Raw genomic sequence first — 19,367 nt, 5'->3', positions numbered from 1 at the left:
ACTCATGAATCACTGAACTCTACTTCTGAAATTAATAATATACTATATGTTAATTGAATTTAAATTTAAAAATTTTAAAAAGTCTTTATTATGTGGCTAATTTCCAACTATTTTTATAGCAGTACAGCTATAAACCTTTGAAATATTGAGATATGTATAAAAAACTAAAATGTAATTTTAATCTTTTACCTTCATTAAACTATTCTATATCTGTGTACTTACTGTAAGTTACCTGTGACAGTATTTTAAAGGGTCAGAATCTACATTATTCATACATTTTTTTCTAGAGATTTTATTTTCCAGTAGGAAGCCAAAGTGGATGTTCATCTGTAACCATGGTTTAAGAATAAGTACAAAACTAAGAGACTAGAATTCTCAATATATTAGTATCTCAATTTCTGCCTACAGATTGGTTCAAGGATACTCATCCTCAATTCACAAAGCTATAGGCAAATACAATATGACAGTTTCAACATCTTTTGGTGGTAAAAGTGTTTGTAAATGTTTGGCATTCTTGTTATTAGTAATACAATGTTTTTACTTTCTTATTAAGTAATATGTTAGTAGCTGTCATAGAATATTGTGGGGTTACCATTCTGTCAAGATGAGAGAAAATTTAAATTTTATTACATTTTTGGTGAAAAATTAAAGAACACATTGGCCGGTGTTACAAGGGGACTTATGCTTTAAACTGATTATAAACTTCCATATTATTAGTCAGGTTATATGAGTTTCTTTGCCACAGAAATTGTGGTAAATTTGCTCCCCAACTGATCATAGGAGACTTTATTTATTCTTGTATTTTGATTAGGTGTAGTTGCATTAGGCCCAAACTGTATGTTAGGCTGATACCAGTTTTGAATTGTATGAAATGACTAAATTTCTCCATTAGTCTGCTTGAAAAATATAATTCAAATGTTGTAGGAATGAGACTCTGTAGTGAATCTCCACAGTAAGGAAAATGGTCAGCTTATTTCTAAATGGAAATCCCCAATTGTCACACCACATCAATCATCTGACATATAATCTGACTTCCATTGAGCTGGAATGTACTTTAAAGGTCAGGTCTCTGGATGAAGAATTTTAGCTTAGTGGGTTATGCAAGAAAAATGCCTAAATCCAGAGCACTGTTTTGGCATTGGTAGAAATAGCTTCTCTTCAAATAGCAGAGGGGAGGAAAAATGTAAGACTATTAAGCTCAAAGTCTTTTGCCCAAGCACATCTGCCTGTATCCCATTAACAAGTTGGACAAAGCAATAGGGGTAGGGATAGAACCACGTTCATCTCCTTTCATAGAAGGTGTATACTGGAGTCTTACACGCACAACTTACTTGGTCTACATTGAAAAAATTTAGGAAATGCCAATTAGAAAAAAAATTCCAGATATCTGGTTTCTCTTAAGAAATTGGAACCCCTGGCCACAGTGGGCCTGTATTCACAAGGCTGGGGTTGTGGTGGTGGAAAGCAGGCTGAAGCTGAGAATCGGGTGCTCTCCTTACACAAGCTCTGTAAGTTCTCATTCTCTTAACACTCCTCAACGTCTTACGCCCATGCTCATTATGCCTGCCTCATCCTGGCAGGCATTGAGATTCCTGCAGTTTATGAAATGGAGGCGACGAGCCTTTTTTTTTTAAGGTGGGCTAATCTCTTTGTTAAAGGAGCGATAGGGAAAATTCAACGGCTGCTTTTGCTTCTAAACACTCTGAAATCTGCCGTTTTTCAACCCCCTTTTTCAGAATGGCCTAAAGTACGAAACTAAGTATCAAAGGATGGACCTTGTAGTCCCAGTCCTACCACTGGCCAGCTGTGCGACCTTGGGCGAGTCCATTAAGTTCTCTTGGCCAAAGGCAATGAGTGGTCTGCAAATGCACATAATACCTGTTTCGAGTATCTCACACGGCTGTTGCACAGCACACGAGATTTTAAAAAGTACTCTTAAGCAATTTATAAACCGCAAAAACGCTTCCCAGCACAAGCGCCTGTTAACAGAGTGCGACACGGTGGCTTTAGAAGTTGGGTTACTGGAATCCGCTCTAGTTCCGTGCTGCTCCCACCTCCCACGCTCAGGGTGGGCGAACGGAAGAAGATTCTCAGGGGAGGTCTGGAAAACTGGCTTAGAAATGCAGCGAGAAGTTCCTTAGCGGGGGTAAAGTTGTTGGCGGCATTTTTAAGCATCCAGAGTGACACACCAACTCCTAGCCGAGATGACAGACCCTGCCGCATGGCCAGCGCGGGAACCGGTCCCCCGGCCACCTCCCACCTCGAGGCCGGGGCGCCAGAGGCCTGACCTGAACGCTCCCAACTGGGATCCAACACCCGGGACCCCGGACCTCGCCCTCGTCCTGAAACCCCCACAACCACCTCCCCGCCCCCCTTCCCTCTCCACGTGACAAGGGCCGGAACCGTCACTTCCGGCGGCGCGGATAACGCGCCTGCGCGGGGCGCCGGGCCTCAGAGAGCGGTTGGCAGCGGCGCCGCACAGCCAACGGCCGCGAGTGGCGAGCCGCGTAGGTCCAGCTCCGGCGGCGGCGGCGCCGCGGGCTGCGGTCTTGGGGGTGTGAGGCCGGAGAGGTCCAGCCCACTCCCCGGAGGGGCCGGCCGCCCCGCCCCCTTCCCCATTTCTCTCTCTGGCTCTCCCCCTTCCCCGGCTCACGCTCCCGACGCTTAGTGAGGCGGCTAGGGCGCCCGGGGCACTCGCGGAGGCGGCGGCGTCGCCCCCGCACTCGGCCCCGCCCCCTCGCGCCCCGCCCCGTCCCCGCCCTCTCCACCGCCCTCTGCGGGAGCCCGGCAGCTGCAGCGGAGCCGCGGAGCGGGCGGCGGGGCCGGGGCAGTGCGCTCGGGGAGCGCGGGATGTGAGGCTCGGCGGGCCGCAGCGCGCACGGACGCTCGGACGGGCGAGGGGCGGCGACCCCTCGCGGACGACCGGCGCGCCCCGGGCCGAGGACTCGCTCTCTCGCTCGCCCTTGCGCGAGCCCCGCGCCCCCCAGCGCGCCGGCGGGACCATGAAGAAGTTCTCTCGAATGCCCAAGTCCGAGGGCGGCGGCGGCGGCGGAGCGGCGGGTGGCGCGGCCGGCGGGGCCGGGGCCGGTTCCAGCTCCGGCAGCTCGTCCGTGGGGGTCCGGGTGTTTGCGGTCGGCCGCTACCAGGTCACCCTGGAGGAGTCGCTGGCCGAAGGTACGGGCGCCTGGGGAGACTCGGGCAGGCAGGTGAGGGAGGGCTGGGGTGTGGCGGTGGCTCTCCGGGTCCTCGCCCGCTTATTTCCTCGCCCTCTCGGCTCACTCTTCCCGCTTCTGCCTCATTTGCTGTGCCAGCGGGGGCTCTTAAAGAGTAGCTCGGGCTTTTCGCTCTTAAGCCGGCTTTTCTCGCGGTTGGCAGCTCTGACCGGTGCACAGTTCTCTCATTACTGAGTTTAAGTCCTTTTCAGCCCTCTTTGACGCGGGGAAGTAAGTAGAAAACGTCCTAGCGAGTGATGTGGTGTCATGATTGGACCAGTGTGACTCATTAGAGGGTCAGATCGTGCAGGATCGAGGCTCTGCTTTGCCAGCTGTGGCTCAGGCGGCTGTAGTGCGTTGGCCTCTACATCCGCGTCTCCACCCGCGCTGCAGGGTACAGGACCCTGCAGTCCCCCAAGGCGAGCTGGGTTTGCTCCTACTCAGTCATCAGTTGAAAAACAGTTTCTTTCTCTGCGTGCTCTTGTGCATGTGTTGGAGGTGATACTTTGCCCCAAATTAAGTTAGTAGGTTGCTTTGGAGGAGGAGCAGGTAAACTTGAAGTCCATTTATCTTTGTTTTTTAGAATCTTCATCAGACAAGGTGCTATTCATACCTTTTCGGTATGTCTCTTTCGTACTTTAAAAGGGGCTAAGAAAGCAGGTTAATTTTCACTTGCGAAGTTTTGCGTTCGGTCCTTCATTATCTTTACCAGGCTATGTCAGCAGTTGCAAGTCTGCTTACAAGAAAGCTTACTCCATTTAAAAGACAAGATCCTGCACTTTAGTTTTGTATTTCTTGTGTAACTGGCTTGTAGAAAATATTTTCTCTCATTTATTGCATGCTTCATTTGATCTTTGAGCTTTTAATTGCAGAATATTACAAAAAAATACTTTTAAAAAATTCATAAGAAATAATTTGTTGATAAATGGCCCTTTTAAGTTCCAAGGTTAAGAGAAAAGAAACTGAAGAGAGTAGTTTTGGTTCTCTGAAAGTCAGACCTCGATGTGGTTTGGACACAGTAGACAGAGATTCCATTTATGTTTTTTGAAATGCCATAAACAATAAAACATTAGTGCAAAAGAAAAATTTGAACGTTTTTGTCTATAAAATATTTAAAGAGAAAGAAATCTTGAATTATTCAGGGATGGGTGTCATTGTTATACAAGCCATCGCCCCTAGTAATGAGCCTAGCCAAACCTTGGAGAGGTGGGAGAAGGATCCTTAGCTTCTCAAAAGAATGAATATATGGTGATTGGTTTTGATAGATGTAAAATTTCCTAGCTCTTTGTTATACATGATTTTCAAATGTTGGTTTAGATTGAGTTGTGGGTTTTTTTGATTTTATTTATTTATTTATTTATTTATTTTTTTTATTCATTTGTGAGAGAGACAGAGAACAAGCAGGGGGAGAGGCAGAGGGAGAGGGAGAAGCAGACTCCCCGCTGAGCAAGGAGCCCAATGCAGGACTCGATCCCAGGACCCTGGGATCACGACCTGAGCCGAAGGCAGAGGCTTAACCATCTGAGCCACCCAGGCGCCCTGAGTTGTGGGTTTTAAGAAGACATGGCTGTTAACTCACATGCTGTACTTATTTCTTTGAATTGTAGTAACTAATTGAAGTGTGGCTTGAGTGGTATTACACTCACTTCATTTCACAAAATCCCAGATGGGTTTTTTATTTAGTAGAAGGAAAAGATTGACATTTCAACAAACTACACTTTGGATTTGTGGCTTCTATCACTGCTCTAAGCATATCCTATCATTACCATAAGCAAGTCATTTTCAAGAAAAATTAAGTAATTTTGGAAAATGAAAATAAAAATGAATTTCAAAGGTGGAGTGCTCATTCAACCACAAAAAATTAAAAAGAAATTAAGGACTAATGTCACTGTTAGAGTGTTTTACAAGTTTTTGCTATAAATTTTGTCATATTTCTTGGGAAAATCCATAACTAAGTGCTAGGATGAAACAGGAGCTGACGAAACTGTTTTGGAAGGTGGGACTCTCCCCACCCAACACTTCAGCTCTTGGACTAGACTTTTATTTCATCCTCTCTGGAGGGTAGGGGAGACTTTCTTCCCTTGTGTATTTCTTTTCTGTTCACACACACAACTGAAATTACCTATATTCAGTTTACTTTTTGATCCTGACAGTTTCTTCTTACTTCAAATGCTAATATCCTCTCTCTTTTCCAAATAATTTAGAAAATGTAGACAAGATGTTTAAGCACAAAGTCTGGTTCACACTCAAGAATGATCATTCAATAATTGACAGATACATTTGCTGAATTAGAAGATTAGGGCAAGTGGTGTGGAAAGGCATTAGAGTTTTAGAGTACCTGAACTGGGCAGAGGTATACCATTTAGTGGGACAAGGGGTTGAAACAAAGACAGACCAAAAAACAAACTAGGTAGTCTTTACATTTTTTTTGTTTGTTTGTTTTGGGTCCTTGTTGTTTAAACAGGGCCAAGACTGTAAGTGCTGTGCCCTGAGGTGTTTTTGCCATACTACTGCAAACATGGGCATCTTTTTCAGAATGACCTCTGCAGTGTCTTTGAGTCTTCAATAAATCTGCTGTTCTTTTCTCTGTCTCATATTGTCTCATATTCTTTCTCCTTCTCTTTCTAAGTATATTTATATTTACATATTTCATTCTTATCGTTCAGAGTAGTTATGTTTTGTAAAGTCACTGAACAATGAGTTAGTAAATACTGAACCATTGCCCTTGAGAAATACAGGCATAAGGTCCTGCAAGCCCTTGGTCACAACATTTTTGTCAACCAGTCAATATATAATCTTGTTTTATGTGAGTTTCTGTTTAAAGATCTTATTTAATATATATTGTTGATTCATTAAAACTGAACTTAACAGCTAACAGCGCTGTAACTCATATCTAAATAAAGCTTATCTAAAACACATTATTTTCCCTGTAAGGGACATCACAGCCTTCTTGAGCTTAGGAATACTAGATGACACTTTGGCACTATGCTTAGGGCCATTTTAAACAATGAACTCAATAAAAAGCACAAAAATGAGAAAAACATGGCACTAAACAGACTTCAAAAAGGGCCCTTGTTTATAAACAAGGCAGAATGGTATCTTGTTGACTCCAGCTGGCCTTCTCAAAATTTTCAGCACTATGCTCATGTGTGTAATGATCATGAAAATGCCACTGTATTGATTTTGGGAATACAGATGAATTTTAGTGACTGCATGATTTACAAATATGGAATCCCCAAATAATGACAATAAACTATGTATGTATGTATATATGTATGTATACATATACATACATAATATTTGAGTATAAATATTGAGGTCACATGTATATATATAAATACATAGGTATTACATAGTAAAGAAATAAACAGATTCTCAGAGATATACTTAAATGTATGTTTAAACTGTTGGAGTAGTTTCTTCTCTGAAATATACACTGTATCATAGTCTCTAGTTAAACATTTGTATGTTTGAAAATGCTTGTTACACCTTGCACCTTTTTAATTCCTGCTCAAAGTTTAGAGGACTAATATCTTGTGGAATATTTTCATGTTTTTTTTTTTTTCAAAAACAGTTTAGTTTTAGGAGTGCATGCTAACCAAATCCAATTTGGGCCTATAGAAATCAGAGCCATATGTAAATTTTAGATTGAAACATGTCAAATTGTCAAGCATATATAATTCAGTGTACTCTTTAAATTTTCCAATAAAACATAGGACTGGCTTTTTCGTCACTATGCCTCCATAAGCCTTCAGTGCTAGTTAGAGGATTTAATATTGATTGATAATGGGAAGAAGTTGGTTCTCAATGTGTTTGGTACAAAGCGCTTAAATAAATGGGGAACCAGGAGGTTGGGACACTATCCATAATTTGTTGAGGTAATCTAGTTATGAGGTTCTGGGGGCTGGATAGGAATGGTATTTTGAATATAATTGCATGGGTAAGGATAAGACTTTCTGTCATGGGCATGGGGTTGTTGGTACTGTCAGTACAGGTAATTGAGAGGCCAGGAATTTACTACAGAGCTCTGTAGAAGGAGCTCAGTAGCTCTCTCAGAGTTAACTGCTTAGATTAGGGTAAGTTAATTTAGGCTTAGTGTTAACCACTTCTCACTGTTAATTTTACAGGAAGGTAGTAAAATACATTTGATTTTGCCACATAAATCAATCTGAAAATGATGCATTTAAGCATGATATTTCATTTGTAGAAATTATCTGTGGCTACCCAGTAACTTGTAAGTTCAAGTTTTTGAGAGAGGACAGAGAAAGCAGAAGGGGAGGATTTAACAAAAATATTGACAACTGTTACTGCTCCATAACTATTAAGTGCCTTTTGTGTGCCAGGCTCTGTAGTAGGTACTATTTATACAGTGGAGAACAAAACAAATATTTCTTTGTCCTTATGGAAGTTACAGTCCAAAATAGAAGATAAATGTTAAACAAAAATCAAGATGTAGATAATTTTGATAATTGTCATGAGAAGACAGCACAGGATTTAATGAGAGAATAACCAATTCAGTTTCTATTGAAGGATCGAGGAAGACCTTTTTGATATTTTACCAGAAATCTGAAGTATGAGAAAAATTAGGTAAAGGCAGAGGTGTGATGGTGGGATGGTGTGGAGTATGTCATGAAGAGAGAAGTCTATGTGAGGAAGAGTTTCAGGAACTGAAATATGCCCAGAGCTGGGGACTATAATCATTGAATCATTTGGAGGAAGGACCCAAGATGATGTTGGAAAGGTGACCAGGATCCAGGACTTTATGATTTCAGATTTTATCTGAAAATGCAATGGGAAGCTACTGAAGGATTAGGGCAGTTATATGCTCTGATTTGTATTTTTACAAGATCGTGGTGATTGCTATATAGATACTGGTTGAGATGTATACAGATTAGATGATTAGTTAAGATGGTGGCGGTGGGAATGGAAGGAACGTTATAATGCTTAAATGGGAAGACCTGGTGATGGATTGGATTGGGGGGGAGGGTATTGTAGGAACTGTGAAGAATGACTTGCTTGTGCAGCTCTTGGAGGTACCATTTGCTGAGATGGGGGAGAGTAGAGAAGGAACAGATTTTTTGGGGGGTGGGAGGAAGATTTAGGAGGATATCCAGGAGTTCGAGACGTTTAGTTGAGGTATCTGGGAGGAAATAAGCGTCAAGTGGGAAGCTTAGTGTGTGGTCTGGTACTCAGCAATGGTGTCTGGGCTTAGAGATAGGTATTTTGGTAAGTGAACATTTGGCTGTTATTGAAAACCCTGGGAGAGGATAATGTAGGGAGAGAGTATAGAATGAGAAGGCTCTCACTGAAGGACTGTGGTAGAACATTGGTCTTAAACATTAGTGTTCATCAGAATCATTTGGAGGGCTTGGTAAGCCGCAGATTGCTGAGCCTGACGCCCAAAGTTTGATTCCGTATGTCTGGGTAAGGCCCATAATTTTCATTTCTAACAGCTTGCTCACTAATGGCTGATGCTGCTGGTTCAGAAATCATACTTTGAGGACCACTGATTTAGAGTAAAAAGGAGCTACCAGAGAGGTATGAAGAATACCAGGAGAATATGATGCTTTGAAGAGGAGGGAGTGAATTGTGTTGCCTGAGAAGTTATCTTGATCACATTTTTTGGCCACACATTCACAGTTATTCATGCTTAGTTCTTTTTTTTTTTCTTCCAGATTTTATTTTTAAGCAATCTCTACACGCAACTTGGGGCTCCTGACTCACAACCTGGAGATCGAGTCACATGCTCCATAGACTGAGCCAGCCAGGTGCCCTCCCCCTGCTCCCCCCTTCCCCCCATGCTTAGTTCTTAACCTACCTTTTAAATCTTAGCTCTGGTTATTTCCTGATAATACTCTGCTCCAGCCACAGTGTGCTCCATTCCCCGTTGTTTTGTGACTGAATGTTGTATTTACTTATCACTACCTTTGCCTGTGTAATCCTAGTCACCTAACTGCTAGTTATGATCACTCCCTTCTTCCTGTGGACATTTGTAACTATTTATTTGCTTTTTCCCCCTTATCACATTTAATCTTTTGTCTTGAGATACAATTATGTAAGCACGTGGAAATACTAAGGTGGTTATTGTTCCTGTCTCATTTCCCTTAGCAGATAGTAAAATTCTTGAGGCTAGACATACTCTCTATTAGTTGCTTTTTGAATCACACAAATTGCCTTGTCATATCATGGACATTCAAATTCTTTTCAAAGGAAACGATTTTTGACTTTTTTTTTTTTTTAATGAACACAGATGGAGTTTTTCAATTTGCAAATTGAAGGGAGGGCTCTTTAGTTCTTGTCCCATCAGAGGTCTTCTACTTAGGTCAGGGGACCCTGAATTTTCTACTTTGGTGAAGACAGACTTTTTAAAATTTTTTTAGACCTACACATGCATGTTTATAGCACCTTTATTCATCAGTCAAAAACTAGAAACACGGGCCCTCGGGTGGCTCAGTCAGTTAAGTGTCTGTCTGCCTTAGGCTCAGGTCATAATCCTGAGGTCCTGGGATCGAGCCCCTCATCAGGCTTTCTGCTTAGTGGGGAGCCTGAGTCTCCTTCTCCCTCTGCCCCTCCCCCTGGGTGGGCTCTCTTTCTCTCAAATAAATAAATAAAATCTTAAAAACAAAACAAAACAAAAAACTAGAAACAGGAGGAATCAGCATCATGGTAGCATAAGATGTACCTCTTTTTTTTTTAACATGGGATTTTTTTTTTAATTTTAATTCCAACATAGTTAACATATAGTGTTATATTAATTTCAGGTGTACCGTATAGTGATTCTACAATTCATACAGGTGAAGACAAACTTTTGAAGAGTTTGTTTAAGCCTAAGTGTCATTTCAGTTAGCCTCCTTGAAACAGCAAAGAAAGAATAAACTAGATGTCCTCTTATAGTTATCTTTCTCTGTTGACATATTTCTCTTTATTTTGCAAAGGTGTCTGAATTTAAAGAAGAAAAGTATTGTTACATGCAATTATGAAATTGTTTTATACTGTACAATTGATTTTGACAGTGAGCTTTTTGAGGGCAGGGTCTTATTTATCTCTGTATCTTTAGTTTCTGTCTAGCAGTTTTTCTTGTTGTGGTTGAATTAAACTCTCAGGAAACATTTCCTTTTTTATAAGATGGAGTTAATATTTATTGTGAAGATTAATAGGTAATGTGTGATATTAAGAAGATAATGTATGACAGTACCTAATAGTGCATGCCAAGTCTTTCAATAAATATGGGCCAATTTTAGGTTCAGATTTGGTTATCAGCTTTAGTGAAATCTGCTTCAGGAATTATAGTAATTTGCTTGTAGAGTAGGTATTACATTTATCCTGAGTTATCACATTTATATTTGTAAAAAATTTGAATCATTTTAATTAGATAATTATTATATGGCATTTAGCCATATATAATTTTTAAGTTTCAATCAGCTATATAGAATTTTTACCTTGATAAGCAGCATATACTCTAACAATGAAATGGAAGTAATTTGTAGCAAAGAACATTACATAGACTCTTACTAACATATGCTTCGCTTTTGTGATACGTTATCATTGTAGGGATAGTTCTTTGGTTGTAATTTTGATTGTGTGCTGTTACGTTTTCTGTAGAGGTGGCAGTTTTATTCAAGGGCACTAAAGCAATTTCCAATTTTCAATATTTTGAAAAAAAGTATAGTGGAAATTACGCATTTATCTCCAAAAAAAGTGCTGAATTGCACTAACATCAAATTTCTTTGCTTTTAGCTCTAGTCAGCTTTGTTTGGTTAATACTGACTTTCTCATGCTGAGCAGTTTGGAAAGGTTGTCTTTGATTATTTTAAAAATAATAGAAATAAATTAATACTTGTTAGCATCTTTCCATTATGGGGTCTGTAGGAGGGAAAAGTAGAAAAGGTCCCTGATGTTGTTTGTATTACGGAGCATACTAGAAGGTGGAATTGTTGTTTGTCCTTACATTGATTCTGGACCTTTAATGTTCTTTACTAATCTACATTATCTTGGTTCTCTTTCACTCCTTCTCTCAACCCGCCCCCCATTTTTTTTTTGGTCAAAACTTGAAGTAGAACATAAACATTTATTAGAAACCTATTTGGTGGCTATCAAAATGATTAAAGGCTTGACTTGGAATTCTGAAATTAGGAGTCCTGAGTGGTGATTTCAAAGCTACAGAAAGGTTTCATCATAAGGAGATGAAACTTTATTCCTTGGTTTTATCCTGCATCCATCTGGTGAACCATTCGTCTACCCACAAGCCTGCTATTTTAGGGACCTGAGTTGGGAAGTTGAGTGGTTAATGACTGAACTGTTTTAAATAGTTGGGCACTTAGTTAATTTGGAGATTCTCTTGTCTGAGTGTATCATCTTTACAAATGAGATCAGTCAGCACATTTCTGCTAACCGTTTCACGTCTCTCTGCAGGAGAGTGGTTGTTGGGCTTTTACACAGACACTTTATTTTTGGAATTGTTGGTTTGTCCTCATCATGTAGAATTCCAGTAAAGTTTAAGGGCATAGTTTGGGATGTAGCCTTTAGAGAGGCATTTTGCAGTGAATATTATTTTAAAATATGAAACAGTGGTTGCTACTAATTTGCCTATTTTAACATTAAATCTTCGAAATGGTGACTTCTTGGTGGCAACTATTAAAAAAAAGGCAAAACTTGGAGGTGGGCCAGCTGATATTCTGTTATGCTACTAACTTGCATTGTGACATTTTGATTTCACTTTCCTCAAGAAAAAAATGAAGTGGATAAAGATGAATCTGTAACATCTTTTTCCATTTTAGCATGCTCTGATTCTGTTTATGTAATGGATTCTTACTGCTTCTCTGATAAGAGAGGAGCATGGGAAAGGAGGGCTAAAAGATGAACAGCTTTAGGATTGAGACCATAATGAAAGGATTGTGTTTGATAATCATGCATTTGAGTTCTTTGACAAACTTCAGTATAGATTAGCAATTTATTTTTTATCTCGTGTATAAAATTATTTCTTAATCATTGTGAAAAAGTCTTTTCTAGGAAGTTGCCTTATTTAGTACCCTTTAAGATAAGGGGATGGGTGCTTAAATAAAATCCTGTGGCATTTCAGAGTACTATTTAGTTTCAAAGGATATGCCACTTTAATGGATTCTTTTGTCATTTTAATGGTTTGTGTTCTCCAAGTGACTCATATTTTGGAGGGTATCTGGAAGTAAAGAAATTTTCGTGTTTTTCAAGTTTTTATTTGGAAAGAATGTTTAAGGAAGGGTTATGACAGTACTTTCTCTTAGTTTGTGGATAGAAAGTTTACCCATGATAATGTGTGAAGAGTCAGCTACTTTTTGTTTCCAGTGCTGTCAGCTCTAGTTTGGGTCCTTAATACCTCTTACAGAATTACATTCTCATGTAGACTCTTCTTCCCCTTCCCCTCACCAAATCCACTCTTGTATTCCTTCCAGTTTTTCTTCCTGAAATGGACTTCTGATCATTTGCCTAACTAAGTGAAGTGCACACTCACTACTCTGGGATTCAAGGCCCTCTGCAGTGTGACCCCAACTCCCCACAGGTCTTAATCCCTCTCAAACTCTAACCCTAGGTGTGTTTTACTGCGCATGTACTTCACATTTCCTGTACTTTGCTCTTGCTTTTTCGTTCCTGTTTTTCACCTTCTGTTGTTACATTGCCTAGAATGCAGACACCTGTCTCCCCACTCTGTTTAAATGTATCTTGTAGGATACAGTTAGAATACAGTTACTTTCTTGCAATCTTTATTTTTCTATGAAACCCTGTTTGCAAGGAAATGAGTGTAATTATGCCTTCCTCTGAGGCTCTGTGTAGTAACTGTTGCTCATATTGCCCTTATTTTACTAGCTTTGTTCTATTCTAAGAATATGTGTAATGAAAAGTTTCCTCTACTGCAAGATTAAAAGTTCCCTTAAGATTTGGCTTGTATTCATCTTATCTCTTATCTTTTACAGTGCTGTACTCATGATAGGTATTCAGTACATTTGTAAGAGATTAAATTTTTGAATTGAAAAGCAGCCAGAAGGCCTGTAAACATTTACTATAAAATAAAACAATTGGATAACAACCATATTTGACATATCCAACTGTTTGGTTGAGTAGGTTGGCCCCATTTTTCATGTTATGTCATTTTACAGAAACTGAAATAAGTAGATAGAGATATTTGATGATAATGTAGGTACAGCATTATCTAGATGAATGAAAAAAAATACTACCAGATTTATTTCTGGATTCCTGGCATGTTTCATTTCTGTAGTGATTACGCAAATAGTACATCTTTGTTTTGTGGGTACTGCATTGCTCTTCTTACTAGGTGTGACTCAACAGTGTTCTAGCCTGAGTTCCCTTGACGCATGTCATTTTTAAAGAAAGCCACTACTGTGGGACAGAGAGGGCAGACAGGCCTAAAGTATGTGCTTTGAATACCTAGTCTTAAAGTAACAATATTGGAAATGCTCAACTGGCTATGGCTTTGTCTCGAGTTGATGGTTACCAAGGCTTAATGGGACGACTGGTATCTAAGAGAGTGAGAGATTAGGAAGAAGGGGATCTTATATCCGTAATGCTCTGGGGGAAGAAAATACTTGATTATTACCTTGGGGGACCCTCTAACTAGTGTGTCTAATATTGGAGGTGATTTTCTCAGTAGAGAGAACTTCAGTTTTCTTTTAGATTAGGGAATTTGTAAGCCTGGCATAACAGATCAGAGGTAGCAAACCAGGTCTTTATGCAGTTTTGTTAATAACTAATCATTATCACCCTCAACATTCTTCTATTCCTTCTTTAGTTTTCTGGAAGAGAGGTTTCCAACATACCGCTTCCCCTGCCTAATTGCTGTGTTTACTTATTTTCCTTAATTTTTGGGGCTGGGTCATTGTTAGGGATGGCTGGAGCTTTTTACATATTTAAGTATTCTCTTTTGAATGAGATAGTGTGTGGGTAGTCCAAATTTTACTTTTCATTCTGGAATCATTAAGATGTTAGTATTAAAATGACTTACACATAGCTCTTCCCCCTAAGCAGCCTGAGGTGACCTCTGAAAATGGTTTGCTATTCGCTTGACCCAGAAAACCCTATGAAATCATGTAAATCAAGAGGTTCAAATCTTTGTGTTCACTTTAAGAACACACGTGAAACTGCCCAGGCCATCAAGGGTATGCGTATCCGAAAAGCCACCAAGTATCTGAAAGACGTCACTTTACAGAAGCAGTGTGTGCCATTCCGTCGCTACAATGGTGGAGTTGGTAGGTGTGCCCAGGCCAAACAGTGGGGCTGGACACAGGGTCGGTGGCCCAAGAAGAGTGCTGAATTTTTACTGCACATGCTTAAAAATGCAGAGAGTAATGCTGAACTTACGGGTTTAGATGTTGATTCTCTGGTCATTGAGCACATCCAGGTGAACAAAGCCCCCGAGATGCGGCGTAGAACGTACAGGGCTCATGGTCGGATTAACCCATACATGAGCTCTCCCTGCCACATTGAGATGATCCTTACTGAAAAAGAGCAGATTGTTCCTAAACCAGAAGAGGAGGTTGCACAGAAGAAAAAGATACCCCAGAAGAAACTGAAGAAACAAAAACTTATGGCCTGGGAGTAAATTCTGCAGAATAAATGCAAAAAAAAAAAAATGACTTACACATAATATAGTAAAATATTTTACTTAATGAATGTTGTCAGGACTCTTACTAGAGATTGGGATTATGCATCACTGGCCATGACCCACTTTTTCATTCTCTGGCCTGCATAACAGAATCTCTCCTACTGAATGTTAATGGTCTATTCTTTGTATATAAAAAAAATGATGGCACTGACTCATGATCAGTAGGACATGTGCTTTGAGTTATTTTTCCAGAAGTAAGATGTGTATATGCTCTCTGTGCATAGGCCTTTAATGGTCTCTTCTGTGATCAGTAACGGAAGTTTATAAGATAGTTAACTGGTGTTGTAAGCAATAATGTAGATCTGAAGAGTTTTTTTGTTTTACTTTCTTACCAACTAGTCTAGTTCAAATCCTAGTGAATAGTTAACTGGGTTGTTAAATCTGTTAATTTTTTATCTTTTAGCAAAATATTGTTTGTATAATCCAAAGGAGAAATTCTAAGGATCTCAATCCAAAATGATACATATTTTTAAAACATACTGAAGCTAGCTGTTAGGGATTTTACGTTTTTCAGCTCACTGAAGTGGCAACTTAAGAAATGTTGCAAATCCGTGGATTTTTTAAAAAAGTATGTGTTTGTGTATGTCACTTTGCTGATTGTACTCTGTCTCTAAGGAATATTGGAAGTGAGTTTGCAAGGTGCTGTATGAATCCATAGTGTTCAAAGTTGGATGTAACTAATGGCCATAAATTTCTAGTATGAGAAACTCCTATTTACTGATTGAAGGTTCAGATTTGTTCTCACCTTAGAGTAGTAGCTGTCTTTCTTAGTAAAGGCTACATGCATTTTAAAAAGTTATGATGGGCCATTATGGATATTGTGGGGTCAGTTCATTGATTTTTGCTTTTTGGAAGACTAAATATAGGGAAGGGGGTGGTGGGTGGTGTACAAGAATCTACATTGAGGGTAGGGCCTTTTTAGCTTCCTTCAGAAAATATTCTTAAATATTATTCTAACTGGTATTGTTGGACTGACAGTCTTTTAAAATGCTAGTGCATCCCAAAGTCACACTGTTAGTGTTGGTTGTGGAGGAAGGAGTTTAGGTCTCGTGACTTTAACCTAGCACTCTTTCCACTACCTGTGGCCTCCTTAATTGGCTCCTGTGCACATAGAGGCATTGGCTTTTGATTGGAGTCGGGACTTCGAGCAGGCTCACGCGACTAGGGGACTTTTAATATTCTGGAGGCAGCTGGAATATTCATGGGTGCCTGCAGAGTCTGAGGTGGAAGGAGGTATTTCCAACCACTTTCGAGTTAAAGCTTTCCACCTTTGCTTTTTCCTAAGGCCATTGAACCATGTGCTGTAGTTGTTTATGATGTCAGGATTAATTTTACAAAGTTTAAAATTGCAGCTTCCCCCAAATTAGACTATTGTCTCAGTGTAGAAATGTTCAATCATAAAAGAAAGGTTCGATCGTAAATGAAATAATGTATTTGCGAACTGTAAAGTAAGTAGCATAAAATCACATTACTCTAGCTTCTTCAGTTGAATGTGCCATAGCAATATTTAGGACCTCCTGTAAAAAACAAGGAAGGTGAAAAGAAGAGAATAGCTGAATTCTTATCCCTTACTTCCTTCAATTCCTAGTTCAAGGTTATGGAACTTTAAGGCTTAGTGCTGTAATGTCGAATCCCTTTTTGCATTTCATTTAGCAGATTTGTGCTACATCTATTTAAAATAAAAAGGAACAAGATTTCATCACATTTTTATTTTATTAGATCATGGCACAAATGCATTTGACTTAACCTGGAATACTACTGAGTGTTTAGAAATAAGTGCCTATGGGCACCTGGGCGGCTTAGCTGGTTAAGCGACTGCCTTCGGCTCAGGTCATGATCCTGGAGTCCCGGGATCGAGTCCCACATCGGGCTCCCTGCTCAGCAGGGAGTCTGCTTCTCCCTCTGACCGTCTTCCCTCTCGTGCTCTCTATCTCTCAAATAAATAAATAAAATCTTTAAAAAAAAAAAAAGTGCCTATGGCATCATAAAACAATTTTCCTAAAAATGACATGACATTGCTTCTGTGATACATGTGGCATATTTTTATACACATACAGGTGAAAAGTTAGAATAGTATTTGATATATGATTTAAAAATATTAAAAGAAAATTTCTTAATCTTTTTCATAAAACGCTGGAATTATTCCCATCATCATCAAGAAGCATATATCTAATGTCCGTATTTTTTCTTAGTAGGCGAGTATTTTAATGTATTTATTTTTTTGGAAAGATTTTATTTATTTGACAGAGACACAGCGAGAGCAGGAACACAAGCAGGGGGAGTGGGAGAGGGAAGCAGGCTTCCTGCTGAGTAAGGAGCCCAATGTGGGGCTCGATCCCAGGACCCTGGGATTATGACCTGAGCCAAAGGCAGATGCTTAACGACTGAGCCACCCAGGCGCCCCTTTTTTTATTTTTTAAAAAGATTTTATTTATTTATTTGACACAGAGAAAGAGAACAAGCACAAGCGGGGGAGAGTGGCAGAGGGAGAGGGAGAAGCAGACTGCGCACGGAACCTGATGTGGGGCCTGATCTCAGGACCCTGAGATCATGACCTGAGCTGAAGGCAGATGCTTACCCAACTGAGCCACCCAGGTGCCCCTAGGAGAGCTTTTTTGAAAAAAATTGAGATATAATTGACATAAACATTAGTTTCAGGTGTACAATGTAAGGATTGCACATTTGTATAAATTGTGAAATGATCACAGTAAATCTGGTTAACATCCATCATTCATTTTTTTTTTAAAGATTTTATTTATTTATTTGACAGAGAGAGACACAGCGAGAAAGGGAACACAAGCAGGGGGAGTGGGAGAGGGAAAAGCAGGCTCCCTGCAGGGAGCCTGATGCAGGGCTTGATCCCAGGACCCCTGGATCATGACCTGGGCCGAAGGTAGGCACCTAACGACTGAGCCACCCAGGTGCCCCATCCATCATTCATTTTTAACGTAGTTACAATTTATTTTGCTTGTGATGAGAACTTCTAAGATTTACTCTTAGCAACTTTCAAATATAGAATACAGTATTAATTATAGTTGCCATGCTACGCAGTACGTCCTCAGGACTTAGAGCTTTTTTATGTCAAAGTACATCCCCGACCCCATTCTACCTCTGATAGCTGTTTCTCCTTTATTCCCAACTTTAGAGGCTGTGTCCCTGATTTATGTACTCCGCTCTGTTTTTTTCTCTATCAGTTATCTGATTTTTCTTCTGTTTTCTGCTTGTTCTTTAATTCTTACTATATCTCATTTCTGCTCAGCATGTAAACCTGTTTCTCTCATCTTAAAAGGTAAAATAAAAACAAAAATAGGGGGCGCCTGGGTGGCTCAGTTGGTTAGGCGACTGCCTTCGGCTCAGGTCATGATCCTGGAGTCTCGGGATCGAGTCCCACATCGGGCTCCCTGCTCAGCAGGGAGTCTGCTTCTCCCTCTGACCCTCTTCCCTCTCATGCTCTCTATCTCTCGTTCTCTCTCTCTCAAATAAATAAATAAAATCTTTAAAAAAAAAATAGAACTAAGTGATCTTTTGTGTCTCTTTTTTTTTTTCTTCTGCCATTAATTGGCTTTTCTAAAAGAATAGGCTTCAGTAATGGTTCTCAAAATATGGTTTGTGGGCCCCAGGAGAAAGGATCCCCAAGGCCCTTTGAGGAGACCATTCAGGTCAAAATTATTTTCATGATACTACCAAGACATAATTGCCTTTTACACTGCATTGGCATTTGTGTTGATGGTTCCAAACCACAAATCAAGACAGTTTTGCACCAAACTGTATTAGTAGTCATTGTATTCTTTGCATCATTTCCACTCAGTTTTTTGTTTTTTATTTTTTTAAAAAGATTTTATTTATTTATTTGACAGAGAGAGACACAGCGAGAGAGGGAAAAGAAGCAGGGGGAGTGGGAGAGGGAGAAGCAGGCTTCCCACAGAGCACGGACCCTGATGTGGGGCTCGATCCCAGGACCCTGGGATCATGACCTGAGCCGGAAGCAGATGCTTAACAACTGAGCCACCCAGGCGCCCCTGCTGTTTTTTTTTTTAAAGCCAGTTTCCCTTAACATCCTTGATATAGCTGTAAAAATTCTATAAATCTTGGCACCTTGAGTACATCTTTTTTTTTGGATTGTGGTAAAGTATATATAACATAAAATTTACCATTTTACTCTTTTTTAAGTTTACAGTTAAGTAAGTGGCAGTAAGTACATCACGTTGTTATGTGACCATCACCACTATTGATCTCCAGAACTTTCTTGTTTTCTCTAATTGAAACTCAGTACCTGGTAGCCACTAGTTCCCCATATCTCTTTTTCCCCAGCCTGTCGTAAACACTATTTTACCTTCTGTCTCTATGAATTTGAGTATTCTAAGTACATCTCATAAGTGGAATCACACAATATTTGGTCTTTTGTGTCTGGCTTATTTCCCTTAGAAGTAAGGTTCATCCATGTTGTAGCATGTATCAGAATTTCCCATTAAGTCTGAATAATATTCCATTTATGTATATAT

At 40.0% G+C, this 19,367-nt stretch overlaps 1 protein-coding gene across 3 annotated transcripts in view; it reads left to right on the top strand.

Moving 5' to 3' along the window:
- Window positions 1–2,802: 2,802 nt before the first annotated feature.
- Window positions 2,803–19,367, top strand: part of BMP2K (BMP2 inducible kinase) — a 136,784-nt gene continuing 120,219 nt past the window's right edge. For 2 of the 3 annotated variants that reach the window (XM_028100760.2, XM_028100759.2), the window contains exon 1: window positions 2,803–3,174. In XM_028100760.2, the coding sequence (XP_027956561.2) occupies window positions 3,003–3,174 (172 nt within the window). In that variant the 5' untranslated portion in view covers window positions 2,803–3,002. Of the gene's footprint in view, window positions 3,175–8,917; window positions 8,981–19,367 lie in introns of those variants that run through there. The other variant, XM_088021141.1, reaches the window with a different exon arrangement.

Source organism: Eumetopias jubatus, unplaced genomic scaffold (genome assembly GCF_037043125.1).
Source record: "Eumetopias jubatus isolate StellerSeaLion01/CBP00866 unplaced genomic scaffold, mEumJub1_p1.0 scaffold_2, whole genome shotgun sequence".
NCBI classification, from domain to species: Eukaryota; Metazoa; Chordata; class Mammalia; order Carnivora; family Otariidae; genus Eumetopias; species Eumetopias jubatus.
This window is presented reverse-complemented; position numbering and strand designations above follow the sequence as displayed.